General features: G+C 31.9%; 1 protein-coding gene across 3 annotated transcripts in view; it reads left to right on the forward strand.

The window, feature by feature from the left end:
* Positions 1-20,012, forward strand: part of LOC115874739 (tubulin-specific chaperone cofactor E-like protein) — a 40,932-nt gene extending 20,920 nt beyond the window's left edge. For all 3 annotated transcript variants that reach the window (XM_030890011.1, XM_030890012.1, XM_030890013.1), the window contains 7 exons: positions 7,292-7,436; positions 7,549-7,939; positions 11,017-11,264; positions 17,443-17,627; positions 18,606-18,837; positions 19,519-19,637; positions 19,868-20,012. In XM_030890011.1, coding sequence (XP_030745871.1) covers positions 7,292-7,436; positions 7,549-7,939; positions 11,017-11,264; positions 17,443-17,627; positions 18,606-18,837; positions 19,519-19,637; positions 19,868-19,907 — 1,360 coding nt within the window. In that variant the 3' untranslated portion in view covers positions 19,908-20,012. The remainder of the gene's footprint in view (positions 1-7,291; positions 7,437-7,548; positions 7,940-11,016; positions 11,265-17,442; positions 17,628-18,605; positions 18,838-19,518; positions 19,638-19,867) is intronic.
* The last annotated feature ends 401 nt before the right edge of the window (positions 20,013-20,413 follow it).

Below are 20,413 nucleotides of genomic sequence, written 5' to 3' on the forward strand. Positions count from 1 at the left end.
AAGGACTACTTTCTGTAATAAATTAATTTATAATTTTCTTCATTTTTCGAACTTTTATAAATTTAATGTGGAATCAATGGAATAATAGATATCCATTTTCAGTTTTAAAATTAAATAAATTGTTTCACAAAATAATTTAGAATTGCAAATGTACCATTTGCGTTACGTACATAGACTTAAAATAAAATATTGACTGGGCATCTCATTCATAAATAGCTGGAACATGCGGTCAGACACTGTCTTGTTATTGTTGTGTTATTGTTTTAGGTTATAACGAGTGCGACACGAGCGATAGATAGGTTGTCTCTGTCGTAATGGTCGTTCCCTGACGACTCTGCCGAGAAACACAACACTGTCTTTCGTTTCTCAAGTACACCTGAACTCTCCGTATCATAGCCGGGTAATTTTTTTATTTTAATGAAGCTATAATTAAATTAAAAATATATCGTATTTGAACTTTTTTATATTTTATTAAGATTTAGGACAGGTTTTTTAAATAAAAGTTTAGAAAAAACAATTTAGAGTCCAAAAAGGATAAAAATAATAAAATACACGTTATAGAAGAAATTTTATAATCGAAATTACGTGATTTTTGAAATTAATAATAAATTATTAATTTTAGTCAAACATTTACAACCCCTAATATTAATCAAAACAGGATCTATTCCACAGATATAATAGAATCGGCGACAGAGAAAAAAATAATATATGATTGTTGTAATTTTTTTCTGGTTAAGTTATGTCTTATGTAAATTAGAGAAAACATAAATCCAATCCATTAAAGCAAGGAAGGTGATAGGAAGTGGATAAAATGAAAACTACATTTATTTAACTCGGTACTGTCTTTATTATACCGGGTGCGTCCCAAAAGTGGCTCATCCCCATAATTTTTTTATATTTTCAAATAAAAAACTAAGATTTAGTATGTTAGTATATGACATAAATTAGGATTGATTGACGCATTCAATTGTTTTGGTCACTTCCTGTTTCATCGGAAATGACTATAACTTTTAATTTTTAAACGGCACCCTTGGTATATTTCTACTTTATTTGATAGAAAATGACACTCTGAATAGAATGACATATGATATGTCAACTTTTGACATTTTCGCATATGGTTTAATTGTAATTGTAATACGCGGTTCATAACGACAATAACGACTCGAAATAGCAAGTGTGTGGTATCAATATATTCATAAAAAAATGATTTTTCCAAATATGCTAACGAGTCACCCTTGTTCCATTTGAAAAAATTGACATATGTATGATTAAAAATACGATATGTACATCTTTTAACCGGCCTAGACAAGACACGAAACCTATTAGACGATCAAAACTATTTTTCCAAGGCTCCTTGATTAAAACTTAGTGTTCTTAACAACACCATGGCACCCTGGATTGAAATTTAAAATAGGTTTTGTTTTTAAGCGACAATGTCAAAAGTTGACATATGATATGTCATTCTATTCAGAGTGTCATTTTTTATCGAATAAAGTAGCAATATACCGAGGGTGCCTTTAAAAATCAAAAGATGTAATCATTTGGGTGAAACAGGAAGAGACCAAAAACAATTGAATACGTCAATAAATCCTAATTTATGTCATATACCTACTAACATACAAATCTGTTTTTTTATCTGAAAAAATAAAAAAGTTATAGGGGTGAGCCACTTTTGAGACGACCCGGTATATTAAAAAATATTGTTTCATAATGTAATATCATTTTAAAATTCTTGTATGTTATTTTAGATTCTGAAGATAATTTTAGAATAAACCGGAATATATTTTTAATAAAAAACATGTAAGAATGTAAGTAAGTAAATAATGTAATGTAAGAGAAAATATTCAGATTTTACATTTTACTAAAATATTATCTAAATAAGCGCCTTTCTACAACAACGCCACTGACTCCCAATGGGTAAATTGAGAGTTGCCTACCGGTCAAAAGTCGTTTCAAGACTTAAATGGATTATTTAAGTCAAATTTCTTGCAAATTTGGCACTGGCAAACCATATTTTATAGTTCTTGAACAGAAAAAGTCAATAAAATAAACACTTAAGGACTACAAGCTAAGAAAATGCGTTTATACAGCCGGGGAGATAGCGGCAACAAAGCTTTACCGCACACGTGCGACGCGTAATACAAGGTAATAAATGAATGAATAGGCTCCCTCGCCTCTAATCGGTGTTGTCATATTGTAAAGAACTTATCCTTTTTAAACAGTATCCGACTTATAAATATTTTATTCTGTAAACTTTGACTGTACCCAGAAGTAAACATGTGTACAAAAAATATTGTTTGTCCGCGTTGAGATGTAAATAGTGTAGTCTATATTTTATTTTAAGTCTATGGTTACGTACGTCAAAATACTTGCTTTAACTTTTGTTTACACGACAACGCAACGGCAGACGTAACCTAGGTTTCTGCGTTACGTGTATACGTATTGTGCCTTGCTTTAACTGTCTAATAACACTGAGTAACACTACAACAAAAATGTATCACGGAACAAAAAACGGGCACCTTAACATTTTCATGTATTTTAAAGTTTTATACAGGGTGTCAAAAAAATAGTGTCTCTAACTTTGGTGGGTGATTCTACAGATAAAAATAAATCAAAAAGTTCCTATGAACATATGCCCTAAAATGCTTCGCGAAGAAATTACAGCCCTCGAAAGGTTAAATAAAAATAATATACAGGCTGGTCCGAACAGTATTCCGGAAACTTCGGCAGCATTTTGCAGATAAAAATAAATAAAAAAAATTCGTATAAATGTACATCCTAAAATGCTTAGTTTCGGAGATACAGGGTGTAGAACTTTAATTTTTATTTCGATTTTTTTCGTATAATTTCTAAAGTAACGTCAATATTTGGATGAAAATTGGTATCTCGGTTTTTTTTGACATGAAAAATGTCTCTTGATAAAAATCGCTACAGTCAACCATTCTCAAGATAGTTAAAATGGAAATATTCAATACATGTCATTCTTGACAAAAAATAAGCACCTTTTGAGTAGATAGTTATTTGTCTGAAACTTTGAATAAGAAGACTAAGGAAGGAGCATAATGCTATCCATGTATTCCTGCATGGTGGGCGGAAAAAGCACTCTAGGGTGGGGATCCTTGACAGTTCTGTTTGACGATTCATCTGACACATTTGAATTTGATTTGAAATTTTGTGGATTTGTCAGTCTTTACGGAGCTTATTTTATGTTATTTATTATTTATTCTACTACTGATAGTTGTATGAAGGGAGTAAATCTAGATGGAAATTGTGGCAGAACTTAAATTAACAGTGACACTATTGCGATTTATCGAAAAAAACTGTTAAATAGTTGGTTGTGTAGCGTGCGGTAGATCTAGGTAAAAAATCGAGTGAAATAGTGGAATAACTTTTCGCTAGTAAGTAACTATATAATATACATACGTGTAGGAAACTGATCATTTATGAAATTCACTTAAATTAACTAATTATATATTTTTTCTTGCATTTTTGCTTTTATTTACTACTTGTCAAAGATTAGATGTCAAAGAATTTAGCTACGTTAATTTGACTTAAGCAGGTAAGTAGCGTATCGGACGTTTATGGTTATAAATAATTATTATAACTTATCTATTTTTATTAAAATTTTATATTTTTATAACAATTTTAATAACTACCAACATTTATTCACAACGTAAAATAAACTAACAAACTATTGAGTCTACCCCACGTCTACCCTACATCATAGTTTTACATGTTTTAAATAAAATTAGAACGGCACTGATAAACCGGAATTTAAGTCGGCCATATTTGAGGCCCATCGCGGTGGACCTAAGATTTTTGATATGCTCCTTCCTTACAGCGTTTTCACATGCGACCGACCGTCCGCGACGGACCGTCCGTCGTGTTTTTTCAAGATAGCCGTCGAACAAACTCCGTCGGACGGAGCATACGCGCCTATGTGAAATTGTTCATATAAACTCATGGTACTTACTCGAGGTCACGGACGCTCCGTCGCGGACGGTCCGTCGCCTGAGAAAGCGCTGTTAGTCTTCTTATTCAAAGGTCTGAAATAATAAATTTGGAATTTTTTTTTAAATTAATCGTAATTTTTCTGCGAAAAAATGATGATAATATAATAATGTCTAATAGCTGTTAGTCATCATGTTTAATTTATTTAAATGATAAGAGGTCGTGATAATTTCGATTCCAAATATCTCGAGAACCATCACTTGGTACCGATTTTTACCAAGAGATCTTTTTTACGTAAAAAACGTCGTAAATTTATATTTCTTTACTCACTAATTTTATACAGGCACGGACCAAAAATTATTACTTTTCAAACCAGTTAAAAATTTGTAGATGGCGCCCTCTACAAGTAGGAGTCATACTGACATCAAAATCAAATTTTTATGTCAAAAAACTCCTCCACCAATAGACACCAATTTTCATCGAAATATTGACGTTACTTCATAAATTATTTAGAAAAAATCGAAATAAACTAAAAAAAATGAAAATTAAAGCTAGGACTTTTTAATGTAAATTAGATGTAGTTCGACTACTATGTTACTCTAGCAGATATGGTTTTAAAAAGAGTTATTTTTGATATGTCCAATTGAAAAGTTAAAAGTTAATATTAACATGATATAGAATTTAGAATTTAGAATGAGTGGGAGGGGGGTTAATCACTTCGACCTTACAGATCCATTGTGTCCCCCTTTCTTGAATCATAACTCATCATACAGTCCCAGGGCTTTGACAAAAGCCAGTATCTGGGACGGTTTTATAGAGGGTAGTTCTCCATCTCCAATATCAGTCGTACCAAAATTCATGGCACGAATGGTTGTCGTCTCGGCGCACTCAGTGATGAGGTGTACTGGTGTTTCACCATCTTCCCCACAGAATCTGCATTCGCCGTTTCTTCTTAGTTTCAATCTACTGAGGTGTTCATTGAGGAGACAGTGTCCTGTTAAAACCCCGTGACAATCCGAAGATTGTTCTTACTCAGACCCAGGAAGATCTGTAATTTTTCTTGATCATAAGCCCTCAGAAACTTCTTCGAGTGTCTTAGACCATTGCAAGATTTCCATTCCAGGTTGCGGATGGAATCTTCCAAGTTCTTGAGTTCCGCCTTGAGTTGGTTACCACTTGGAAAGCAGAACGGTTCTGGTCCAGTTAGTGGAGTGTTAGCTCCTTTCCTAGCTAGATTATTTGCTTTTTCATTGCCTTCTATCCCTTGGTGAGCAGGCACCCAGAGTAGGAGGACTTTGTTTTCTTTGCCTAATTTATTCAGCTTCTCTATGCATTCTTTGACCAATTTCGAATTGATCGATACTGAGTTGATCGCTTTTAACGCTGCTTGACTATCAGACAAGATGGCTGTTTCTTGTTTCCGATAGTTGCTATCTAAGATAAGTTGTACGCATCTTTCGATAGCGTAGATTTCTGCCTGTAGGATACTAGGGTAAGTGCCCATTGGTTCGGAGTATTTAGCTCTCGGTCCAAACACTCCGATCCCTGTTCCCGTATTGGTTTTGGAAGCATCAGTATACCAAGTTATGGTATGGTCTTTTAACTGCTGGGCAAGCGTTTCGCTCTTCAATCCTTCTTATTGCTCAATACTACATTGACATGTTTGTCAAAGTTGTACGTTCTTGGCATATCGTCCACTGGGAGTTGCAGAAGTGGTATTTCCTTTTTGAGGGTGTTCCAAGCCCCTGATCTGACAATTCTCCCAGTACTAATTCCGTTAGTGACCATTCTAATCATTGTCGCATTGGCATATCTACCAATGACAATGTGCAGTGGTGTTAGATCTAGAATGACCTCCATTGCTGCTGTTTGTCCAACAACCTGTCGGTTCTCATGGCTCCTGTGATGCAAACACATGCTAGTCTCTGGACTTTGCATAGGTTTAGCCTTGCCGTCCGTTGCTCTAGTTTTGTGTACCAGGCAACTGCTCCATAAGTAATCATGGGTCTTACTATCATGGTATACATCCAGCGCAAAATGTTAGGTGAGCAGCCCCATCTATTTCCGGCCAGTCTTCTGCATATCATGAGAGCCTTTATGGCTTTGCTGGTAGTGTTCTTAATATGCCTGTTCCACAGGAGTTTACTGTCCAGGGTTATTCCCAGGTATTTAACTTCCTGTGTTGGCAGTATTTCCTTTCCATCTAGTTGGATTCTTTTCAAGTTTTTCAGACTTCGCCTTCTGGTGAATGGCACTATCGCGGTTTTGTCTGAGTTGATACTCAGCCCGACAGTCCTACACCATCTCTCAGTGATACGGAGTCCTCTTTGGATAATATCACACAAGGTGCCTTCATGTTTCCCCCGAGCGATTATGACTATGTCATCTGCATACCCAATGCAGTGTATTCCCGCTAGAGTTAATTCATCTAGTAGTTCATCCACCACCAAGCTCCACAGCAAAGGGGAGGTTGAGGACATGATATAAGAATATCACATTAGAAAAATAGGAGAGATCAATATTTTCTATCACTCAAGTAATTTTTTATGGTATAACATTTTCCTTTTTTAACACTTGTAAATTATTAAGTAAATTAGAATAATTTTTATTAATAATTCAGTTATTTTCATTTGAGAAGCTTATTATAAGCGTAAGACAAAGTTTAAAGAGTTTCTAATAAATTAACATTACATAAACAACAAAAGTATAAAGAAAGTACCTCTTAGCAGTAATCATACAGCTCCCAGTATTAAATAATCAGGATAACAGTATTATTATGTTTAAAATTAACTATTTTCCGTAAATATGATAAAAATGATTTAAAAGTGAATTCTTGCATCCGTTTTTACACTGATTAAACGTACTGAGTATGTAAGGAATTGGAAGGTACTTCCTGTTTTACCGGAAATGGAATTTTGACCATCGTTTATACAATAAAACTCTCGGTATATCTTATACTTTCCATATTTTAGCACAATAAAATCCTTGGTTGGCTTATTTCATTATTTTGTTGAGAACAATAAGTATATTTTTTTATCTCAATAATAGTATATTGTTTTATTAGAAGTAAAAATGATACTTTTTGCGGCGAGACTGTACGTTTGACGACATTACAAGCGAGGCACAAAATGTCATTAGAAAAAAAAAACTAAAAGTTCCAAATAGAACATGCTATTTTTTTCAAACTAATTTTAAACATTCCAAATAATAGTATTATTATATTCTCACAATAAAACTGTAAAAACTATATCAAAAAATACCTTTCTTGAAAAATTTCATAAACTGCATCTAAATGCTGTTCAAAGCTAAAATTTAATTTTATTGTAATTTTTGTTTTTAGACCCCCTAGAGCGGCCGTTCCTGCCCTTTTGGTACTCAACGACTGCGACATAGCTACAGCTGGAGAACGTGAAGCACTGGTAGCAAAATGCTCCAACGTAGAAGAACTAGACCTAGCTAAGAACAAATTGAATCATTGGCACGAGGTATTTTATAACATTTAACCATTTATAAACTCGAGATAATTTGTTACAAGAGATTTTCGTTACCATTGGATAAAAATATCATAACCTAAAAATACTTTTCACACTTTTTCAGGTTTTCGGAATATTGGAACAGATGCCCCGCCTTAAATTTGTTAACCTCAGCTTTAACGTGCTCTCGAAACCACTCGAAGTTAGCTTAGACAAAGGAAAAAAGTGGGAGGAACTGCGAAGTTTAGTCTTAAACTCGACCTACGTGAATTGGGACAGCGTGCAAGAAATCCTGGACCATTTGCCCTGCCTGGAAGAGCTGCATCTCAGTCTCAACGACTACAACAACGTCGAGTTGCATAGAGACGAGACGGAAAGCACCTGCGCATGTTCGGAAAACAAGAACGACAATTGCAATTGCCGAATCTACAAGCTCAAACACAAGCACAAAGTTATAAAGATTTTACATTTTACGGGTAACCCCATACAGGATTGGAAAGAAGTTTGTAAATTAGGTGAGATTTACCAACAACAAAATGCAATGTTTGATAGAAGGTTATTAGATAATATGTTATTTAATTTCATGTTTTATTGTAAATATAATACAACACTAAAAAACTTTTTTGTACGGTTTAAAAATTTTTTGGTTTAGAATTTAAATTGTTCCGTAATGCTCATTTCGTGTACAAAAAAATTGTTATTTCTAATTAAAATGTTATTTCTAAATAACAGTTGGAACTGCTTGTGTTTATAAATAACTGACTAAAATAACTGGTTTCTGTTATTTGTTGCCATTACAACAAAAGGTCAAACCGTTGAAAAAAAGAATTAGAAAAAATTTAACCATTTTTTTTTAAACCAAACCATACCAAATAAACGTGATTAAGCTTCACCGGCACATCGTTGGCCACTTTGACATATTTTCTTTTATCAAAATAATTCAGGAAACAAAAATAAATGAATTATAAATATATAAACAGCTATTATTTACATCAACAAAACTTACCTCCTTACTTACTACCGGTTTCCCGTTCAAAATATTCTAATAAGGTAGCGATGAGTTTTCTACAACCTCTATTAATCTATCTTGTACACTTCGCACTAAAAGAGGTTAAATGCCCGACTGCAAGGTCTGCTAGTAAATTTTTTAAGCTTAAAGTATCACATCACAATTATTCATTTAAACCAAAAACTCAGTCGGACGTACGTTGTAAGAATTCTTTAGTTCAAAAGTACTCTGATCTAGAGTAGAAGTTCAGAAGAAACTGGTCTTTTTAAAGTTTTATTTTTAAATAACAGTTTGAACTGCTTTTAATTATTATTAGGTTTCTGTTTTTTATTGCTTTTACGATAATATCTGTAATATTTATTCTTATTATGAGATAATTTATTTTAATATATTATTGACTTATAACTGTCTAACAAAAAGAAGAAAAATGCGAAAGTCATAATGTCCATAACCCAGCCTAATTTCAGCTCTACAACAAAAACTGCCAAAGCTTAGGGCCACGTAATGTCATCGATCTATTTAAGTTTTAATATTAATCTGAGGAACTGCTACCGTTGTTCATAAATAACTGCAACAATTAGAATTGTTATTTAGAAATAACAGTTTTATTCATGTCTGTTACCCGTTTAGATAACAGTTACAGGTACTAGTTTTACACTAGAAATCAAAATACAGGGTGGCGTCTCTCATACGCCGCGGAAGCTCCAAGGAGAACGGTAGTTTATATCGAAATGAAATTTTGGCAGCATATGTATGTAGGTTAACTGAAAGCATTTCATAAAAATATATAGAATTATACAGGGTGTCCCCAAAAAAAGTTACACATCAAAGTTGTGTTTTTTCTAATGGAACACCCTATATATTAATTGATTTTCGGATTCTAGGAAAAAAATAAAGGTGAGTTTTATTGAAGAAGTATATACCTAAAATCTAAGGATTTTGACATATTTCACATTTTGTGAAAATAAAGAGTAAATTTTAAATTTCGATAACAGCTACCTAAATTTTAGTTGACCTTGTATAGCCTGATATTTAATTATAGTAACCATTGTATGTTAAACCAAATTGAAATTTAACCCGAACAGTTATACAGGGTGAGACAAAATTAATATGGAACATTAGTACTTTTAAAAGCAAGCTACTCCTTTATTTTAAATGGAACACCCAGTATATTTTTTTATATATCTTCAAAATATTATTAAGGTTGCCTACCCGTCAGACAAAGATTTTCCCAGATATTTTAATTTTTATGATTTTGCGTCAGTAAATCTTTATTATTTGAAAAAATCTAAGTGGCTGTGCGATATACCTTTTATTAATTTATCAAAAATTAAAGATTGTGGAGTAAAATACTCAAGGGTAATAAAAAAATACACGTTTAAAACATATTTTAATTATTACAGAATTAAAACTAGATATAAACCTATAATTATGCGACAAAAATTAGCTGGATGAAATTAGATGCTCAAAATGCTTCCTTTCCTGTTAACTGCATAAAATAATTGTCTTTTCAAAAGGATCTTTTCATTTTAAAAGGCATATGTGGAGTTCTACCTGAAAAAGCAGCTACAATAATTTATCTCATGCTGTCGACACTAGTTGGTCGAGTTTTTTAAACACTGTCTTTAACACATATCCCCATAAAAAAAAACCAGAATATTAAAAAATCAGGAGCATTTAACTATTATATTAATTGGTGAATGCACACTGCATTCACCAACTAATATCAATTCTCTCTGATGTAGGATAAGTTTGCATTTTCGGCAAATTACTGAGAATTTTTTTTTGTTTTAACTGACAAAAAATTATAACTAGTTATTAAAGTTGAACTAGACAGCTATGTTGAACTAACGTCAGACATATCACAGCCACCTAGGTTTTATCAAATAATAAAGATCTACTCAGATCAAATCATGTAAATGAAAATATCTAGGAAAATCTTTGTTTTAGGGGTAGGCAACCTTAATAGTATTTTGAAGAGACAGGAATTCTCCATTAAATATCGGAATAATACACTGGGTGTTCCATTTAAAATAAGAGAGTAACATGCTTTTAAAGTTGACCAATGTTCAATATTAATTTTGTCTCACCCTGTATAACTTTTTGGATCAAGTTTTAATTTGATTTAAAGTAGAATAATTAGTTTAACTACATATTAGGCTACACCGGGTAAATTCCAATATGGGTAGCTTTTATTGTAATTTAAAAATTGTTCCTTATTTCTAGAAAATGTTAAATATGTCAAAAACCGTACATTTTAGTCATATACTTCTCTTATAAAACTCACCTTTATTTTTCTCCTAGAATCCGAAAATCAATTAATATATAGGGTGTTCCATTAAAAAAAACACAACTTTGATATGTAACTTTTTTTGGGGACGCCCTGTAGAACTTTCTATAATTTTAAAAAGTGCCCTGAATTAACCTACATATGCTCACAAAATTTCATTTCAATACAAACTCGTTCTCTTTGGAGCCTCCGCGGCGTATGAGAGGCGCCACCATGTATAATAGCAGTTTGCTTATTCTAATAATATAGACTGCCACCCATTATGAAAGTTTTAAGTTAAGTGAATTTTCTAGGTTATGCTTTTCCGAATTTGGAATCGTTGGTATTGGCCGAATGTCCAATCAAATCGTTGGACGTGGAACATCCCTGCCGGGAATGTTCCAACAAGAACTGCGAAGAACGCGAAACTGACTCTACTCCTGCCCCTTACGATGCCTTCAAGTCGCTCAAAATCCTTAATTTAAACTCGACGATGCTATCCACGTGGGACGATATAGAGAGGCTGTCAAAGTTTCCAGCGCTGCAGTGTGTACGAGTACAGGTATGATAGAACCATATATACAGGGTGTCCCAGGCTGAGCGTGCATTAGAAGTTTCTATAGACAATCACAATATCTAGATTGGACATTTTTTGCACATTATTGTTTTACAACGAGATCTATCGATTAAAAATATTTTCAATATGGCGGCACTTCCGGAAATACTGAAAGTTGATAGCAACTTTCTTATTTTAAATAGGTGCCTCCATTTTTTATTACATACTTAAATTATCTGTAAAATTCTATGAATATTTTTATTAAACACTCTATACCTAATAAACATTAACCGTTTTTGAGAAAAAACATATTTAAAATTTTTGGACGAAAAGAACTACCTGTCAAAAAAATTTGTATAACCTAAAAATCAAATTTAGTGATTATCACAGCTACTGTGTCATAAAGAGAAGACATATAGCTATCTATTTCAAAAATTAAATTTGTTCAAATGTCATTTAATAATGGCGGGAGCTGTCATGGAATTGAGCGATTAAAAAATTATCATAAATCATTTTTTTCAAATAAATGGAAACCCACTTTTTTTATTTCACTGGTGAAAATGTTTTTCAATTCGTTGCTTTTTAACTAAACATGTTCCTATACCTAATATAAATCGTTTTTAAGTTATTTAAGATTTAGTTTGAAAACGGATATTTTTCTTGATTTTATCTAGCTTCCTGTGACATTAAGTATCAAACAGTCAGGGTGCATCCACATCATCCTAGAAAAAGCGGAACGGCGGCGTATCGGCGTAACGACCTTCAATCGATTTCCAGCAATTCTATTGGCAGATGAATTTGACAGAAGAAATTTTTGACATAATGAATTTTCGAAAAATTCATTATGTGAAAAACCAGCCAATAGAATTGCTGGATGATCATTGGATCAGCTAACAGAATATGAGATGGTCAAATCTATTGTTTTACATCACTTGACGTTTAAAGTCATAGGCTACTCGTTAAAATCAAGAAAAATATACGCTTTAAAACTAAATCTTAAATAACTTAAAAACGATTTATTTTAGGTATAGGAACATGTATAGTCAAAAAGTAACGAATTAAAAACATTTTCACTAGTGAAATAAAAAAGGGGGTTTCCACTTGAAAAAAATGATTTATGATAATTTTTTAATCGCTCAATTCCATGACAGCAAGGCCATTATTATATGACATTCGAACAATTTAATTTTTGAAATAGATAGCCACATATCTTCTCTTTATGGCAAAGTGGCTGTGGTAAGCACTAGATTTGACGTTTAGACTATACATATATTTTTGACAGTTGTTTTTCTATTAAATATTTTTAATTTAGTCTACATCTGTGTTCACTCCAACTTGTTTTTACGATACAAATTAAAAAATAGAAGCTTTGATTTGATTATTATTGGGAAGTGTTACTTGATAAGAACTATAGCCATCTAGAATAATTATTTATTCATATACCACCATCTCTTTTTTCAATAACTTTTAACGTTAGTATATTTTTTTTTGTTTGAGTTATAGATTCCTAACACATAAGATAATAATTACTGTAATTAACAAACTAGGCTAACTTACCAACAAATTATGAAATTAGTCTATATTATGTTGTTAAAACTTATCGAAAATGACTTAAAAATGTTTTAACTGCATTTTTAAAATAGGTAAAGGGAGTACTTAAGATTAACCCTGTATTTAAGTATAGAGAATGTCTCAATATTCCGTATATACATAGAATTACTACGTATTTTGGAGTGAAAATAAGTACAATGGACACAGTGCAATGGGCTCTTTCACAAAAAATAAAATACCCAATTCAAAGACCAAATCTGAACAAGAAGGCTATTTTCAGTATATTTATCCAAAAAAAAAGTTCCATGACATTGAATAATTTTTTTATATGCCCTCAAAATTGCTTTAATTTGAAATAATTTTAAAGTGCCAATTGATGACGTGTGAAAAATACGCCCAATCAATCTCAAACATTGCAGAACCGTGCTCGTGCGCCAGCCAACAACTGGCAACATTGCGATTTAATTTGACGTGCATGTTGAATAATAAATTTGAGGTTAAATTTTTTGTTTACTCCGTTTGTGAAAGCTTGTAATCAAATTTTAAGTTTTAAATTGTTATTTTTTGATAATTTGTTCTATCATGGTCGTACCAGAACCTGGATTCGAAAAGGCGTCATCTGATAACCTTCCTAAAGTTGACGCCCAAATGGTTAACGTCAGCATGGTGGCCCGGCGGTGTTGCCGCCTTTCAACATGCCAGGTGTGACGTATTAGAAATAAAGTGCGGATTTTTATTCTGGGTTTTTCTGTTTTTATTTATTTTCTTAAGAACGACTTGCAAGTTTTTCGAAAGTGATGAGATAGCAGAAAATTATAGAATTAATTGCTTTATTCAATTGAGGTATATCAAGGTATATTCAATTATGCGAATTCCAAAATATAATGAAAGAGCCCATTTACCTTTATACAAAAGTGCTTCGTTTGTCTGTTAGAGGGCATCAGACTTTAAAAGTTTTGTTAGTTTTCACCATTCCCGTAATTTTTCTTTTTTTTGTAGAAGTCAAATGTTAAAGCGCTTAGCAAAACATAAGCACCCCAAATCTCGTTCTTTTTGAAAGATTAATGCCCTCTAACGGACAAACGAAGCACTTTTGTATAGAGGTAAGTTCTGTTCAATGAACTTATTTTTATTCCAAAAATACGTAGTAATTCTATGTCCACGGAATATTGGGACACCCTGTATACAAGGCTGCTTAGTAGTTTATAGCGATGCCAAATTTGTCAGTACCCCTACTAATACAGATAATATTTGAAAATATCAAGGTTTGTCAATGGTTTTAATAAAAATATAAAAGAATAAGAAATGAGTCTATCGAAAAAAATGGAAATTATTGTCTTTATTCCCACATACAATAAGTGTAAAAATTACTGATTCTTTTCGCATACTTTAAAGGTTAATTAATTGCGAAGGCGTAGTTATATACATCTTAGAAAGTTCGTTGGATTTTTTCTAAAATTTATTAAGAAAGACGCAAATAATCAGATACTGCGTCTCGGGATCTGTTTATTTTTGGAGAGGAGGGAACTGTTTATACATTACAAAGAGATTAACGTTTCGTATCAGATTTACAGACAATGCAGATGAGTAGCTCAATTTTTATTAACTTGACATTTATTACGACTATAAATTTTCGCATGATTAAATAAATCGTGTTCGTTTGTTTATCATTGACTTTTGTGTTTGTGTATTTACTATTATTAATTTCAGTGGGTTCCGGGGGTCCTGGGGTGGGCCTGGGGTAGGGCCCAGGGGGGCCTAGGGCTTTTATTTTTTTAAAAATGAAAAATAATTTTAAAAAACACATTTTTTGAATAAAACGTTTACATGAATTTCTCTATCAATAAATTTCATAGACGTGGTTATCAATATATAAATATAAAAGTATAAATAAATATAAATCAAAAGATAATATAGACCGTGTTCCCGTAGATTACTTAAATACCTACAAATTTTCTAAAAAAAAATAAAAATTAACACATTTTTTGAACACAACAAAATAATATTAACCAAACCAAACTAGAAAACGTCATTTTTACTACATCACAAGCAAATGAAAATTAATACGTAGCCAAGAGTCATAATTCAGGATTTCTCTGGGGGTGCCAGCAGTACATGGGGGGGGCACCCCCGGGCACACCTGTAGTTACGCCAATGGACAAGACACGAAAAACATTAGACGATCAAATCTATTTTCTAAGGCTCCTTGAATAAAAATTAATGTTTTTAACACAACCATGGCACCCTAGATTGAAATTTAAAATACGATTTTTCTTAAAGCGAAAATGTCAAAGGTTGACATATGATATGTCATTCTATTCAGAATGTCCTTTGCTGTTGAATAAAGTAAAAAATTCCGAGGGTGTCATTTAAAAATCAAAAGTTGTAGTCATTTTCGGTGAAACTGGAAGTGACCAAAAACAATTGAATATGTACCGCCAATCAGTCCGAATTTTTGTCATATACTAACATACCAAGTCTCGTTTTTTCATCTGAGAAAATAAAAAAGTTATAGGGGTGAGCCACTTTTGAGACGCACCCCATATGTTAGTGATAAGTTTTAAATAATAAAATATAAATTTACTAAAAAAAAGTATCTCTATATACGTCGAGGTGAAAATTATGCAAATAGAAAAAAATATGACCTCTCCATAATATCCACCAGTTTATTAATCATCAGTTGTGCCCTACTAAAACAGTTCTATTGTTTACACGACAATTTGTTTTCATCCGAGTTGTTTCGGTCAATTACATTGTTGAAATAAATCTCTTTTTATTGCAAGTTTGTTGCTAATGGCGAGTGGTCTTGTTATGAGGTCACACGGTGACAATTTCAAACAAACCTGTTTTATGAAAGGTGTTTAAATTGCAAAAGAATATTTTACATATCCTCTAATTTAGTAAATTTAAAACACAATTTTTTTACTTATCATATAATTTACATATTATGTATATTTAGTATTTTTAATTACATATTCGTATCTGTTTAGATATGTACTCATACTGCATCAATTCACTTTCACTTATCAATTGTAAATATTAAACCAGTTTGAATTTGAATATAAATTGTTATTGCCCTTCCCGCATATTCCAATTTCCTTTTTAAGTAGTTATAAAAGGTATTATTTATGCGTTCTTGGTTTTCTTTAATATTTTATGTGAAAATATCACAAACTTATACAGTAGAACTTAAAACAACTTAAAGGTAATTTATCTCCGATGTCTTTGATTAAAGATTAAGTCAGAGACAAATTGAAAAGAATAGAATTAAAAACGAGGCATTGGAAACAAAATTATTTAAGACTCTAAGAAATATGTGTAGTCTTAATACTTAAAAAAAATAATATGTAGTAGCATACATATACAGGGTGTTTAAAAAAACATGTGCCATCTCTAGTGGGGAGATTTTTCACGTAAAAATAAGATTTATTTAAATTTCAGATCAGCACAGCACACTGATTCTGCTTTGTTTAGTAGCTACAGGGTGTTAAAGTCTTAATAATATTTTGATTTATTATAATTTTCTTCTAAGTACTTTTGGTGATTCGAATTAAATTTTGAGGATAAAAGTTACTATGTGGTACATATTTTAATGCTAAAAAATTGTCGATAAATTCATCAGGGACGTGCATATGGGTATCACTGGAATATTTTTCAAAAAAAAACATGTGCGCCACTGACTTTTTTCTTTTGAAATTAAAATTGTGTATGCCGTTTAATGTCAATTAAAAGTTATCTCTTGTTATTTTATAACTAATAAAGACTAAGATAAATGCAATTTTATTAATCATTAATTAGTAAAATTAAAAGAAAAATAAAATTAATAAATTATATATTTTACATAATTTATTATTTAAATATTATTACTATGAGTTATTATTACTATTAATTAGTCCAACCTATAGAAATTTAAAATAAAAAATAATGGTATTTAAGATAATTACAAAATACCTAATTTTAAAAAGTGTTAATATCCTGTAACTCTAAAACTATGCATTTCCATACCCATGTTTATAAGAACCTTTTTTCATATTTTTTGATAAGGAATCAATGAGTTCTTATTTAAAACTTTCGCAAGTTAATGATATTAAACATTTTTAATTGTTGCTATTAGATTTGGATCAAGGCAAATTAATAAAAATGCGTTAATCTCTTCAATGAGGCCGAAATCGACAAGATATCAAGACACAACATTTAATCGGCATAAACTGTTTACACAATTTCGCTAACAAGAGAAAAAAAGTTAGTGGCTTTACATTACAGTGGCTCTACATTCTTTATTTTAGAAAAATATTCCAGTGATATCCCATATGCACGTCCCTGGTGAATATGTCAACACTTTTTTAGCTTTAAAATATGTCGCATTTATAGTAACTTTTACCCTCAAAATTGTAAAAGTACTTGGAAGAAAATTATAATAAATCGAAAAAATATTAAGACCTTTAACACCCTGTAGCTAACAAAGTAGATTTTTTTTTGTGAAATTTGTGAAACAAAGCAGAATCGGACCTATGTTGATATAAAAAATAAATCTTATTTTTACGTCAGGAATCTCCCCACGAGAGATGGCACATGTTTTTTGAAACATCCTGTAGATAGTAAGGCATTTAATATAATTATATGTTTATTTAAGGGCTGTCCTTTGTGGGAAAGCAACGAGTACACCGAACACGAAAGACGTCAGCTGCTGATTGCCAGGTTGCCAAATGTCCAGACACTGAATGGTGGTGGCGAGATCACTTCGGAAGAACGAGAAGATGCAGAGAGGGCATTTATCAGATATTACATGGACAAACCGGAAAGTGACCGTCCAGAAAGGTACTAATTTCATAAACAAATAATATTAAGCACTATTTGTAGGTTATAGATTGTATGGGAGTGGGGAGTTAATCACCGCGATCTTTTAGATCCATTGTGTCTCCCTTATCTTGAGTTATAAGTTGATCAGACAGTCTCAGGACTATGATAAAACCCAGTATCTGAGACGCTTTTACCGAGGTTAGTTCTCCATCCCTAAATAAAGGAAAATCATTCCTTTTTCTCGGTCGTAAAGCTTGTTTTTCATGCATCGTTGATACGATATTAATTTTATTACGATTTGCTTAGTGTCATTTACGTGACTAGTGTCATTTTATATTTTTATTTCCATAACGATTTCGCTGTTTTATTTATAATCGAGAGCTAACAACATTTTCGAGAGTGAATTTTAAGAAAGCTGTTTCTTTAATATATCTTTTGCTATGCTCCTGAACAGAGTGGATGTTGGACCGTCTGGCTGCCGTTGTGTTTTCAACGTTGCTGTATTCAACATCTGTTCATTACTGCGCATCACAAATTCGCCCTGTATTTCAGGAACTAAGGAGGCTAAGACAACACATATGTTTGCATATTTAGTTTCATAAAAAAGTAGCAAAGTAATGTGAAAATCGCATCATTGTGTAGCGTTTTTTTAATTACTACCACTTATTTGGCGCCCCACGTTGGACGCCAAATAGGTGTGTGGCGTTTTTTAAACCACTACCACTGCAAACAGTATCTGTTCATTACTGCGCATCATAAATTCGCCCTGTATTTCAGGAACTAAGGAGGCTAGAAGCTATACAACACACATCTTGTGTTAACACACGCCCCATGTTGGATGCCAAATAGGTGTGTGGCGGTTTTTAAACCACTACCACTGTAAACAGCAGCGATATAGCTCTATAGTGTGCATTCTTATATGTAATGTCATATTTTACTTTAATTTTGCAAATTGTTTGGTATTTGATTTATATTTTGTTGTTTTTTGTATTTAAGATATTTCGAGTTGGTTCAGATCCATGGAAAGTTAGACCCATTGGTAAACGTCGATCTCAGACCAGAAAAAAGGGTGAGGGTGACATTCACTTGTGGATCTAACAGCGAAGTTAGGTCGGTGGACGTCTACCGCACAGTCAGCGATCTCAAATCGAAATTGGAAGCCTTTGCCGGCTTTTCAGCTGCCAAAATGCGACTGTTTTACGTCGATCAAGACCTGAGGGACATGCAGGTAAGCTATTTACACTTATGTTAACGGTAACCTGAAGCGATGACTATACATTGCAAATAATATACCGATACATTGCTAACACCTAGAGATACATGGACATTTATTTATATTTGATTTAGAGATGGGTTATTATTTAACTATCTGTTATTTTATAACAGTTATATCGCTTTTATATATATCGAAATTGTGAATGGTGATTAGAAATTTAGTGATTAAATGAATTATAATTTAATCACTAGAATAGATTAGAAATATTAAGGGCTTTTCAGCTACTTCTATAAATAAAGACTGTCTAAGCTAATTATTGTTTGAAAATTAATATTGATTTTTTTAATAATTATTAATTATTAATAATATAATAAACATATGCTAAAAATTAAAACATTTGGTTGGATTTCTTTATAAATTTTATATTTTGAGTACATTATTTATAATTTTACTACAATTTGGACAATGCGTATTCTCTTTTAGTTGTTTTTAAGCTGCTATATGTATATAAATAAGAGTAACTGTTTCAACTGTTATCTAAAATAACCACCACTAATTTGATTGGATTAGAAAAGCATATCTTATTTTTTGTTTAGAGCTATTTTTTATTATATGTTTTGCATTGCTAAAACTTATTTTTGCCCTGTTTTCCATGAATCTTGACACGAATAAAATACTATATTAATATTTCAGGGTCCAGAGGAAATGAGGTATCCTTCAAAACAACTGTACAGCTACAATATTAGGTCTGGTGACGAAATACTGATAATCTGCAAAATCGAGTGTAAACGGAGAACCGTCAGCGAAACTAAGTAAATATTTGGATTATATTTATATACTACTTACTTAATAATATATCTAAACATCCTGTACAGGATTACATGTACAAGGATCATTATACATACACGCATGCGAAAATATTTTTGAAAAAAAATAAAAAAATTTCAAATCTATTTTCGGCTATGGTGGTTTTTAAAAAATACCGTAGTCTTTGTGATATTTGTTTTTTCATAATTTTAAATACGAAACGTATGTTTAATAGGATTACAGAAAAAGAAGAGAGGGCAATGTACAACCTCTAGCTAGGAATAATAAGCAGCTTAAAAAGTGTAAAACTTAACACCACTACTAATCTAATTATAATTTCTTTCATTATTATGTCATTCACTAATAAATACATAACGATATTTTTCTAACCTTTGTATTAGAAATAGGAGAATGTGATTATGTTTAAACGTGGAAACAGGAACATTTTTATTAATAGGAGATATACTCGTATACAGGGTGTTTCATAAAACATGCCATCTCTCGTGGGGAGATTCCTCACGTAAGAATAAGATTTAATTTTCAACATAGGTCCGATTCTGCTTTATTTCGTAGCTACAGTCTTAATTTTTTTTCGATATATTATAATTTTCTTAAAAGTGCTTTTAGCGATTCGAATGAAATTGTAAGGGTAAAAGTTACTATAAATTCGACATATTTTAATGCTAAAAACTGTCGACATATTCACCAGACGTGCGTATAGGTTATCACTGCAATAATTATCAATAATGTGCGCCACTGACTTTTTTCTCTTATTAGCAAA

Source organism: Sitophilus oryzae, unplaced genomic scaffold (assembly GCF_002938485.1).
Source record: "Sitophilus oryzae breed Bouriz unplaced genomic scaffold, Soryzae_2.0 scaffold_1297_pilon_pilon, whole genome shotgun sequence".
Taxonomy (NCBI): domain Eukaryota; kingdom Metazoa; phylum Arthropoda; class Insecta; order Coleoptera; family Curculionidae; genus Sitophilus; species Sitophilus oryzae.